Source organism: Pyrus communis, chromosome 11 (assembly GCF_041283825.1).
Source record: "Pyrus communis isolate YQ-2024b chromosome 11, ASM4128382v1, whole genome shotgun sequence".
Taxonomy (NCBI): Eukaryota; Viridiplantae; Streptophyta; class Magnoliopsida; order Rosales; family Rosaceae; genus Pyrus; species Pyrus communis.
In genome coordinates this window covers 9950732-9963115 of record NC_142575.1, presented here as the reverse complement: position 1 = coordinate 9963115, position 12384 = coordinate 9950732, and the positions used below count along the sequence as shown (strand labels likewise).

The following is a 12384-nucleotide window of genomic DNA, read 5'->3' as shown; positions in this document are numbered from 1 at the left end:
TTCTAAATTATTATATTCCCCTTTCTAGCTAAAAGGACTTGAAAAGTGAAAAATTATCACATTTTGATTTTGTGGAGGAGTAATTTGAGTTCATAAACGAGTGGAGAGGAAAGCATACCTTTATTAAGTGTTCATTGAAAAAACACATTTTCCTTTTTTTGAATTCGCTTTTTAGTTTTGTTCGGAGCAATGTTATTTGGGGACATAAAATTAATACATTTATTGACACTCTGCAATACATGTGAAGTCTACGTCCAATTCTATAATAGACTGTATTAGCAAGCAAGTGTGTTAAACTTATGTGTCTAAATAAGTTTTTTATCATATTTTTTTTTATTTTGTATTTTGATTATCCTTGAGCTGCTCAATTAGCTTCTCTTTTTTTTTTTTGTGAATTGAAGACTAAAAATCTGGATTCGAACTTGAGTATATAAGAGAAACACATTATTCTAGTCAACCATTTTTTTTGTTTTGGGTGAGTCGAGCTATAACATTAGTAAGTAAATGTTAGCTTAATCACTGACGGGGTTCAAACACACGCCGTCATGTAAGGGCACAATATCTTTCCACCACTGTGGTAAATGACCACTTGCATTGTTCTAGTTAACTTAATTAACTCTAAAATTGTGTTTTCTTTTGAAATAAGTTTATTTATTTGTTTCGATTTTTGAAAATAGCAAATGAGATTTTTACTTAATTTGTGAGTATTTGCTACCCTGCAGGCATTAAACCTCTGCATTTAAACCTCATGCAGCTGCATTAATCAAAAGCATATCCAGAGAAGAGATGCTACTACTCAGGCAACTTTAATGGCCAAATTTCTTGGCAATGGTGATACTCTTTCTACTCCTCACTTCTTCTATGACATCACTAACATTGTACCTTTTGGTTTCATCATCTTATTAGTTAAAACATCAATGTGTCTTCCATGCTCCATATATGTGAAATTTCTTGTAAATATCAGTCACATGCCAACATGTTAGAAACACAAAAATGACTGATTTTGGGTAACGGGAGTGACCGTATTTTATGATTGTAACAATTGGTCACAGTATATGATACTAGTCTTTTTTTGGCCATAGCATGCAACTGGAAGACTTTACTAAGACAAAAACTGATTGTCAAGAACGTAGAGAAGATAAAGTGTGCAATTGACCATATTTAGTATGAATAGTACATGGTCATTAGGCAGAGCAGGCGGCTCTCCTAGGGTTCCATCTAGGATCCTTGCGCAAGAGGATCGGGTTGGCCCTTGTTAACAACACGATGTACTATCTCCCTTCAGACTTTTAAACAAAAGAAAGAAAAATCCTTTTGTTTTTATTTTGCATCCATGTATAAGTTATTTCTTGAAAAATGATTTTCGGACATCTCTTTTCTTATCTTATATGCACCCGTTCTTATTTATAATTTTCGTGTTGATAATGACGCGTTAATTGTCATTTGTCAGGTAATATAATTTTTTATACAATAATAAAAATACGATACATGTAGCGTTACTCCCAATTGTTCCGTGTCAAAACAATAGAAACCGAGTATACGTGTGGCCTCCACAGTCGACACCGGCCAGCCGGTGGTGCACTCTTGGCATGCATGTATGTGCTGTCAAATGACCAAAATACCCCTAAATTTTTACAAAGTTGTGCCATTTGTCCAAGGGTGTTATGGTCATGGTACACGGACAAGTAAAAGCGGGGAACAAAACAAAAGAAAACAAAACAAAAACATAAAACTTGTTTAATCTCCGAAATTGATGATGTTTGACTGACGTGAAATAACGGAAATGCCACTGGCGAGTTAATAATACGTTTGACGAAGGGAGTTGGAAAACGCGGGGTTCGAACCCAAAATACCAAATAAGTCCACAAAGAAGATGGGGTCGAGTAAATGAAAAAGTTTGAAAAAGCCTTCCCACTCAATTAAATTCTTTAACTTTTAAATCTTCTTCTTGTTGGAAGATGATCATGGAATTTAATTACGCATTTAATGATGTGTCATCTTCGAAATTTATAAAATTTTAATAAAATTATTTTGTTGAATCTGGTGAAGGTAAGATGAATTGATGATTTGATCAAAAGTCAATGGAGTCTGTTTATACAGGCATGCAAGGAAAGAAAAACTAGAAAATGATCATACCACCATGTTATAGTACCAATTGAAATAGTGTTTATTTTTTACTAATTGTTTTTGACGGTTTTGTGTGCGGATTCTTTCATGTGGCGGATTATAAAGTGATTAAATTTCTAATTGCGATGATTGAAGTTCTTTCGACTTTGGAATGCTGGTTGTATTCCTTTGCTGCTTCTCATGCCCATATATCAACCAATGTTGCGGCATTAGATTGAACAAGCTGACCTTATTTTTTGCTTTTGTCTTTATTTTAGGACCCTCAAATTTAATCCAAGATGTTTTCTTGAAGTTTATTTCTTTTCTTAATATTCTAATAAAATTGTTATCGTTTCACTTTAAAATTACTGGAATAATACCCTTATGCATCATCAGTCTCATTCTTGACTCTATCAAATAGTTGGAATTGTCACACTTTATAAAGTTGTATTGTGACAGCTACTACCAATTCCATTAAACTTTTTGTTAAAAGTTAAAACTCAACGTGTGAAAGGTAACTTTTTTTTCTTTTTTTATTTTTTTATTTTTTTTGATAAATTTTTTCCATTGAAACTAAAATGACTACTTTCAATTTTAGCACACTAATTTTGAATTAAGTAGCAAGCTTTAGTCGTGCGATTTTGTCACTGCGACTGTTGATAGAGCGATGCGATTGTTTAGTCAGGTAGCATTGATTGTATGGCCAATTAACGTGAATCGATCAATTTATGTCTCGCAATTGTTGGATTAAAGTCCAAGATGTTAATTAACATTTATTGTGAAGCCTAAATACAAATGTTTAATTAACAAAACCCTACTTAATGATGTGAATCCAACATATTGTTCTCTCTAAACAATAGTCAAAGGCACAAGGCCTCACAACCACTTCATTACACAATTTACATCACACCCACTAAAAAAAGTACCCAGAGAGAGAGAGAGAGAGAGAGAGAGAGAGAGAGAGAGAGAGAGAGAGTAGAAGGGTATGAGTAGAATTCAAGTGGACCACTTTAATTGATGACAGGAGCTTTCAAGTTTCCAATTTTCACAAGGAAAGGGATCCTCTCTGGATTCTTTCCACCTAATCATCCTCATCAAACAATTCGAGTCATTGAAATTTGATCTAACGGCTAAAAACATGGGCCCACTTTAAAAATTATAATAATTTTAGCCGATCAAATTTTAAAGGCCCGAATTGTTTGATGAAGAAGATTAAGTGGAAAAGATCTAGAGAGGATTCCTTTCCTTTTCACAGAACGACCATTCCTCCTCCATTAATACACCCTTAATTAATTAATTTACTTACTTTACTGTTTAAGTTGCTGTTGCAAAACAAAAGAGTATTTATCAAATATAACAAAAAATTAATCCTTAATTTCAAAAATGCCACTTCCTATAAAATCTATCAAATATATCTAAAATTCTACCTAGATAGACACAAATACCCTCAAATTTAACAATCAAATAAATTAAAGGTTTTTTAGCCAAAATGATTCATGACATTAATATAACTCCTTAATCTGGTTTTTAACAATTAATGATAATTAATAGTAGTGTTCTTGAATTTGTCTATCGTGAACCATTTTAGTTTTTTTTGAATTTGTCCATCGTGATCATTTTAGGTTTTTCATGAAAACTCTGTCAATTGCTATGTTAGTATGATGATATGGCACCACGTGGGTCTCACAATACATGTGGATTAACTTTAAAAACAATTTTTATATTTAAAACTAAAAATGATATTAGTAAGAAAAAAAAAGCATTGAAGGCATGATTGAAATTCTACTGCTCCCACTTACGATAACCGTAGTAGTGCTCAATGTCGATGATGAGAGGGTCGAAGTGGAAAGGATTGTGGTGGTGGAGTGTAGAAGCGAAGGTGAAGTTGGACCAAAGTTTGAGGCGACAGTAACTAAAAAGCTTTTGATTTATTTAATTGTTAAATTTGAGAGTATTTATGTCTATTTAAGTGAAATTTTGGATATATTTGATTTTTTTTATTTATAAAAAAATGATATTTTTGAAATTAGGAGTTAATTTTTTGCTATATTTGATAAATACTCGTTGCTAGAAGAAGAAAGAAAGAAAAATCAGACCTTGTTAAAGGAAATACGCTGCAAAAACCACGCGTGGTGGAGTCAATGCAAAAGGAGGAGAGAGGGCCTCTTGGTCATTGGAGCAAGTTCTGTATGGAGCACAGCGTCTTCAAAGAGGAACAACAATAAGACCAAAACGATCACATTTTCCGACCATGTCGGTGCCTCTTAGGACATCGACACGGTTCTTCTTAGGCCATCTCCAATGCACTCGAAAGTTTGGACCTCTCCAATGTATCGGTGCTTCTTGGGCTTAACTCACCACTATTTCTGGACTTAAATATAAGCATATTGGTGTTGCATAACCTAATGTGATAGGCGATAATTCTTGTTACAGATGAACTCCACCTGCCACATAATGTGATTTTATTAACATTAATTAAAGAAGGCGAGTATAGTTAATCGGCATTAATTATGATTGATTAACGGGTTCCGGGATATGCTTATGTATAAAGCAAATATGCCATTTTATAAACTGAGTGCTTCGCAGAAAAGCACTTGAAAATGCTTCGTGAAAAAGCACATGCTAAAAAACTTTCACTCATCTAGAAAACGCTTTTAGCCCTTCCAGGAGTGCAAAACAGACCCTAAATACATAAACTACGGCTTTGGAAATGAATCTAAAAGGAATGCCTGTTATGTACCAGAAGAACAAAAAGAAGAAACAAAAATATACAACGCAACGAGTACAAAATGTGCAGAGCTGATTAGGGCATTGTTCATGGTAATTTAATACGTTAACCCTAAACCGATCTACGAAAACAAGGTTTCTCCAAACAAACTAAACGAGAAGAGAAACAGGGCTCAATTTGTGATAGCAGGATGGCACAAGCGACACGGACAAAATGATCCTAAAAGGTCTTGCAAACATTTCAGACCTCAATCCGGGAAAGATAAAAACATCAGGAGACAGAACGGAGCCATTTGCGTGTGAAAAAACTTATAACCGTGTGTTAAAAGGATTCTTTATGCAACTGCTTTTACATCTGTGACAAATGCAAATGCAAACCTTTTGAAGCTGAAGCAACAAAGTGGTAAGTTACGAGCCAACATCACCTGCTAATTCAAATGCGTATGACAAAAATGACGATTTGAATTTTATTAAATGAACAGAACTATGGTACAGGCAGTAGTATTACAGAATATAAAGGGATATCACCATGAAAAGGGGCTTGCTCCTAGCAAAAAAATCTCGTTTTCCACATCTTTTACCCACTGACAAACCCGGTTGCAAGTCTTTATTGCCAATGCCTGAAAACCGGTACGAATATAAGTTGAGAAGGCATCTAAAGAAAATAAACAAAATGCACCTAAGGATAAATCCAATTCAGCTTGAAATGGCTTCTCCAAGAAATATTAATTATAGCCAAAACAAAAATAACATGAGATTAAAATCTTTTGTCAAAGGATAAAAGTCCTAGCCAATTTTCTCCCAGGAGCCCTGACATTCATTTTCTTCAAATTCTTTCACCGGCTTCATTTCACATTATTGCCGTTATTTATTACTTTGCTACAAGTTCGTATCTTCTAAGGTGTTCTGTTTCATGATTTCTCCGTTTGTCTATGAGTGTCTCCAATCCCATTAACTCGGTTTGAGATTTTGTTGGCCTATTGGTAATAAGCAGGGCATACCAAACGTTGATAACCAATGAGTTGATTACGCTTGTGACAAGCTCTAGCATTGCCCATTTATTCTGCTGCTTAACCAGAAACACATTTCAACACCTATCCTATGAGATAAACACTATAAAGCCCTTCGGATAAGCAATCATCTTTCTGGCCTTGCATTTAGCCCAACGGTTCCCACAAGTGATAAACCTCATTCAGAAAAACCCCTTTCTTGTCAACTCATCCCTAAATCTATATTCGGTTTATAGAAATGGGAAAACGAACAAATTCGGACAGAAGGGCAAGGATTTGCATTTATTCCCCTTCACTGGGCCCACGATTTGCAATTCACTCAACATGGGAGGTTTGGCCGAGAAATGAGGCGGCGGGAGGGGGGGGGGGGAGGGGAGCGGGAGGGGGTGAGCAAATTATATTACTTAACATAAACTGGGACCCACGAATTTTACTAAAAAATTTTCCCTCCCTTTTGTCTAATAAAACCAAACAAGGCAAGTAAAAAGCATCAATTCTTTCCCTTTTATTCCCTTTGGCAGATGTAAAAGTGGACAAGAATTGCATAGTGGAAAAGGGTAGGAAACAATAAAACTTACCTTGTCTGCAAGTGGATCAAAAGCTGCATAAAGCTCAAAGTCCTGGGTGACCCAGCATAGTAAAACTGACAAAACAAATGATCATATAACTCCATCAGGTAAGCATCATCAAGCATGTCAACACAAGTTTGATGTAATCGAAGCAAATGTCAACCATGGTATCCTATATAAAAATGTAATGTGCAACAGTAAAAATGACGCACAGTAATGATCAAGCTTGATTACCATAGGTTTTTTTATTAATTACAGTCATAAATGTCAAGGGATCAACTAACAAACGGCTAGCTGAAAAACTATGACTTCAAAATACCTTGAGTACTGGCCTACTAGATGCTGGTCTTTTGAAAAAACGACATCAATATTCAAGTTTGAAATAGTACAATCATACTTAAAACACCAAAGTTTGGACTATGTAGCAATGAGACTCTGTCAAGAAAATCAAAAAATTTCAGTGTTTCAACTTTTCCTTTCTGCATATGTATGAAGCAGCATATATTCAAAAGTACCGTAGTTCTCATCTCTTCTAAACTGGGTTTTGTGTGGCCCAATTCCTTTGTCATGCATGGAAGCATAAAGCTTCTGGTACGCTCTGTATAATCTGCAAGAAGAAGAATTAATTATCTTTCTACAACAAAAAGTGACATACGACTTCATTGTGGGAGATTCAATTTTATGCTTAAATGTACTGTTAGATTCAGCTGTCACCTTTTCTGCTGACGAGGACTACTTATTGGTGGTGAGAACTCAGAGGATACATACTGATCCAAAAATATACTCCGATATATAAAATGCCAAAGTCCAGCAGGACCGCCTACGCCAATATATGGTTCCCTGAATCTGTCAGGAGAATCTGTTGGAACTGTATGTTGACCCAAATGAGGAGAAAAAGATCCAGAACGTGGCAAAGGATCAAGAGGCAACTCCTCAACACGCATCCCACCATCTACCATGGATCTCTGAATCTCGCTTAGTACACTGGACTTTAAAAGGACCGATTCAATCCGAATCCTAAAAGATCAGAGACAAAATTATGTAGGGAGAAAAAAAACTGGGCTAAAAAGTTACCAATCTATGAAATGGGCTAGGATGTTGCCACATGAACTCCTACAGCACAAATATCATTTTTTCAAACTAAATTTATTGTATACCTGCAATCCTTGAGATGATAAAAGGCATCTGAACTAGTAGTAAGCAACATCAAGTATGTATCAACCTGCCACAAGAAAGTGTATTTTGTCATGATATTTTAAGTAGACAAGCTTAACATGAGGCAAAGTATATAATGTGTACACTTAAATTTACACAAGTCATCAACCTAAGTGCGACTCACATCAAGATAATGGACATAAGCGTACAAAAATGCCATGGGATTATATCTAGGCAAGCAAATTGGAGAGAAAGATTCAGATGTCCTGCATTAAGACAAAAAGAAGAAATTAATACAACTATTGCAGCAGAAAATGTCTATAAAACATAATCACCCACAATTGAAACCATGGTAGTAGAAAAGAAAGTACCATATACTTTTTGTGTATGATCCTGTGCTTTAAAATGGGACATCTCGTGATTGGAAACTGACACTAGTACATGGGATTGGAAATTGAAACTAGTAGCTGGTTAGTATTTAGTGTATCATATCGTACTAGTTTCAATCCCAGATCCCCTGTAAGTTTCCAAAAGGAAGACATAACGCCTATTCAATTTAATCTACTTGCCTAAATGATTCTGATGCCATGACAAAGTTGGAAAGCAGCAACATGTCATCAGGATGAAGAGAGGCCTTTTGAGCACCAACAAGACTGATAACCTGCAATCCATTTCAAGTTGTTACTGTGCACTAAGTTGTAAAAGATTTTTCAACTGTGCCATGAAAAATATTTAAAAAAAATATTCTTAAAAAGAGATTTCCTCAAGTATTAACATAAGGACAGAACCTTGTGCTTGCACATCAGTATTGTAAAGAGAACACCAGAATCGGCAACATCATGCAATATGGCACCTGCAGCTTGCCTTGTCGCAAAAGCAAGGGGAAGACAAGTGTATGCGTGAAGAAATGTGGCAGGATTCCTGAAAACACAGAAACAAGTAGTAGTACTATAAGCATCTTCTGCTTTAGGTTTTGTAATTTTAATTTTTGGCATGTGTGAACGGAAATTACATTGGCAGCCTGTAATAACAGGACCAAGTAGAAAACATTAATAGTCATAACACAAACAAATAAATGAGAAAAAAACAGATATATATCATAATTTCAAGATACGATTGACTTTGCTTATGTAAACTTCATATTAAAGAGCATATTGGTTTTACCAAATTTTTTTCTAAATGCTTTTAGAACAAAAGGTTTTTAATCAGAACTTTTATACTATTTCAAAGTGAACAATCAGTTTAAAACAGACCAGGTTAGAAATGATTATAAAATTCAGCCTGGGAAGCAGCCCTTCACATAGATTGGATGATCTGTTACTATCACTACTACAATAGTTCATCACCAAAATAACAATATCTGTAATGTAGGGATACTACTTGTGCTCTTGCAAACATCTAAACATCTAAAAACAGGGACTATCATATGAGTTTATGGGATGGTTTTTCACACCAAAAGAAAATTCATATCCAAGTTAGGCATGCCAAAGGAAGCAGAGAAACAAACCAACTGAAAGAGTGGATGAGGGAAGAGAAGACAATATCTGTTCCTCCAAGCAAAGGTGTCATATCAAACTTCGGATTCTTCTCAAAACATCTATTTACTGACTTTGTAAGAATAAGTAGCATCTGCATCCACATACCGTGACTAATTAAATGAAGTGCAGTTACTAACATAGGCTATTTTTATTCTATAAAAGGGAAAGTACATAAACAATATTCTGGTTATTCAATAAATCACTAACAAATATGACCTAACAGTCAAAAATATTAATGCATAAAGAATTTTGCGGAAGGGGAAGATCCAATGCTACCTGACCATAAATAAGTTCCAATTGCACCCTCAACGACTCGTAAGGCTCTTCTGTACAGCTGATGCACACCAAGTAAATTGGTCCCTTGACAAGAAAAATCACCTGAACATACAAATATTTTTATGCCAATTTAATTTAACTGGTTCCATAAAGATAAGGCCTACAGCTGTGAGTTGATGTACAGTCAAATAATGTCATTCTAGACCTCCACACAAGTAACACCTAGGTATTTTCACGCACATGAACATTATTTTCAAACACTTAAGATATATATTTTAGCAAAAACATAACATATTTCAAGTCATATGAGAAAATTCAAAAAATACAAGCCAAAGGTCCCTAGTCAAATATGTTTTTATAGGATAACATGCAAATATCACTAAGACTTCAACATCTGCCCAAGACTGTCAGGATGGACAACACAGCTCCATCAACTAGTTCAAAACTAAAGTTATCTGTTCAGGGATGGTATACACAAGGACTCATGCAGGATTATATTACCAGGAAAATGAGAAGGCAGTTCTTATGATCATCCTAGGAATCATGGACTGTTAAAGAAGAAATAACTTGACGAACAAAATTTCACAAAAAAAGTAACAAAGCAGACCTGATGCTTCCCAGCCCTAACCAATTTGACATGATCCCCACTGTAAAACAATTAATGAATAAAATCAATGGACGTTTTCTACATAATTCGACTAAAGTACATCTGTAAGAGTAGACAAATAATCAAAATTTAAGAAATTGGAGGAGGGATTCGATTCAGAATGATTGAGACACGTACCCATTCTCCACGAAGGAAATTATGGCTTGTAATGTTGCTGAAAATCCTGCTAGCTTGTGTTCATCTCCATATCTGATATTAAGCAAGTAATTCAAAAGAAGACATAAATATATCACGAATGCAGAATATAGACTGGTAGTTGCACTCTATTTTGCATAGACATTAATGTAAATTTTGCATTTCTTGAAACAGATAGTCGAGTCACCTGAGACAAACCTGGAATATATTGGTTTGCCAGAGTGACTTAGTATGAAAAAGTGCTTCTTTCTCTTTCTCCATGATATGGAAGCATCATCCTGCACTTCAATTATAAATCAAACAGAAGCATTGCAGTTATCAATGAAAATCACTTTTTTATCCAAAATAGCAGTGAAATTAAAGGGATTGGTATGGGGCTGAATTGTTTTATGAAGAGAAAAGAAGACACTGATGTGTTTTAATATCGCATAATTGATGACCAAACTTTAAGGACTAAAATACCACAACAATGAGCAATACACTAAGCATTTTAACTTCCTTTCTCTCTTTCAATATTCTCTATTATGCTTTTGTTTTGCAATCTAACAATGTTCAGAGATTTATTTCACCAATCCTAGAACTCTAGAATGCCTGATTAATACATCATACTAATATACAGTAGAAATCAAAGAATTGCATTAAAAAAAAGCCAAGGAAAATACATTAATCTTTTGACAAAAATCTGAAAATGGTATGACAAATCTAGCGAATACACAAGAGACCTGAACCCCACTTTGCATATAGGACCATCCTGCATTCAATACCAATTACTAATTATCTCAGCACATATATACACTATGTTATGTCACTAACCATGCTAGGGAGCAATCTCTTTCTCTATCAGATTGCAATCCAAGGCTTTCAGCTCTGTGACTCAACTATCATTCTCACACTAAACATATTTGATCATATAGACCAAAAAGTTACTAAGATCATAAGGACAAGAAAAAGTTATCATTCAACATCTGTATGCCTTAATCAAGTGCATAAGTACATGCTAATATCTAAAATTGAGCAATAAACAATCTATTTACACCTATTTCAGTCAAGAAGAGCACCAAGGTAGCCGTACAACAATGTCTGATACATAGCACCTGCATAAGTAACGTATATCCTACATTTGTCTAAGGCAACTAATTGAAACAACACACCTACCATACAAATCTTCTAACAGTTTGAAATTAGTGAAATACACAAACATACAAATGAATCAAGTCTCGAGCTTTTTCCAATACCATTTCCGAAAGAAGTCCGCAGGGAAATTACCTAACTCTCTTCCCAATTTCTCTCTCAATCATTACTTTATTGTTCAATACTACACTTCATGCACAATTAAAACTCGCTTTACATTCCATGTCTCATAATGACCAAGCAATTCAACCAATGCAATAATTGTCACACAAATTACACGGCCAAGGAGTTGTTAGAACGCAATACCTCATCGATATGTCGTTTCCCGGGCACCCAAGGGGTTTGCGAATCCGAAAACCCATCAGCAATCTCATCGTTTCTCACTTCCAAAATCTCATCAACTCCAGAGCCGGCACCACTACTGGCACTACTACTCCCTCTTTCCCCAGCATACCCACTGCTGCTGGGGCTCGACGGCCCATCAACCTCCAGCTCCGAATTGGTCCTCGCCCACACAATACCACCGCCGATTTCGCCACGTGGCAAGCCCTCGCTCGCCTCCTCCACCTCAGCTAAACCAGGAGCAACCGAATTAGCCCGGACTTCCTCCTCCTCGTTCTCGATCTCGTGGCGGTTGTTCTCCTCGGCCGATCCATGTGCGACGCCATTTGCATGGCTGTCGGCCTCGGACAATGCGAGGGCGGCCAATTGGTCTTCCGGGGGTTTGGGGATAGGGTTAGGGTTTGGCTCCCAGGCTTCGTCGCCGGAGGTCGAAGTTCCCGATTCGGAGGACATGGAGAACTAAAAAGGATTTGGGAATTTTGGTGAATTTTTGCGAATTTTGGTTAGTGAGAAATTAGGGCTCCAATCGAGTGTGCTTAGAGAGAGAGGGAGGAGAGAGAGAGAGAGAGGGAGGGAGGAGAGAGAGAGGGAGGAGAGAGAGAGAGAGAGAGAGGGAGGGAGGAGAGAGAGAGGGGTTCGTCTACCAGTCGTTTGTTCTGTCGTGTCCTCTGCTGCAGATTACTCCATTTCCAACGCGGCACTGACCAGTAGGTGGGGGGCTCCGAGAT

At 36.2% G+C, this 12384-nt stretch overlaps 1 protein-coding gene across 5 annotated transcripts; it reads right to left on the bottom strand.

Annotated features, from left to right (window-relative positions):
- Positions 1–4187: 4187 nt before the first annotated feature.
- LOC137742775 (vacuolar fusion protein MON1 homolog) lies at positions 4188–12357 on the bottom strand. Of its 5 annotated transcripts, XR_015953195.1 has the most exons (16): positions 11621–12357; positions 10382–10461; positions 10166–10237; positions 9989–10028; positions 9382–9483; positions 9075–9196; positions 8356–8488; positions 8137–8228; positions 7752–7833; positions 7570–7634; positions 7127–7429; positions 6928–7019; positions 6422–6486; positions 5342–5453; positions 5212–5258; positions 4188–4550 (listed from the first exon to the last, which is right to left on the bottom strand). XR_015953195.1 is itself a non-coding variant. In XM_088679461.1 (15 exons), exons 1-14 carry the CDS (start codon positions 12107–12109, stop codon positions 5358–5360), a joined length of 1833 nt encoding a protein of 610 aa, XP_088535587.1. In that variant the 5' UTR covers positions 12110–12357; the 3' UTR covers positions 4188–4550; positions 5342–5357. The 5 variants fall into 5 exon arrangements, 4 of the variants coding, with proteins under 4 accessions (XP_088535587.1, XP_088535586.1, XP_088535588.1 ...); XM_088679461.1 differs by lacking the exon at positions 5212–5258; XM_088679460.1 differs by lacking the exon at positions 5212–5258 and having other exon boundaries at positions 5362–5453.
- Between the last annotated feature and the right edge of the window lie 27 nt (positions 12358–12384).

Coding starts and splice junctions, on each gene's coding strand:
- LOC137742775 (XM_088679460.1), bottom strand. CDS start 12,109: ATGTCCTCCGAATCGGGAACTTCGACCTCCGGCGACGAAGCCTGGGAG. Junction 8,489..9,074: donor CTCATCCACTCTTTCAGTTG/GTTTGTTTCTCT, acceptor CTGTGTTTTCAG/GAATCCTGCCACATTTCTTC. Junction 6,487..6,927: donor TAGAAGAGATGAGAACTACG/GTACTTTTGAAT, acceptor TTGTTTTGTCAG/TTTTACTATGCTGGGTCACC.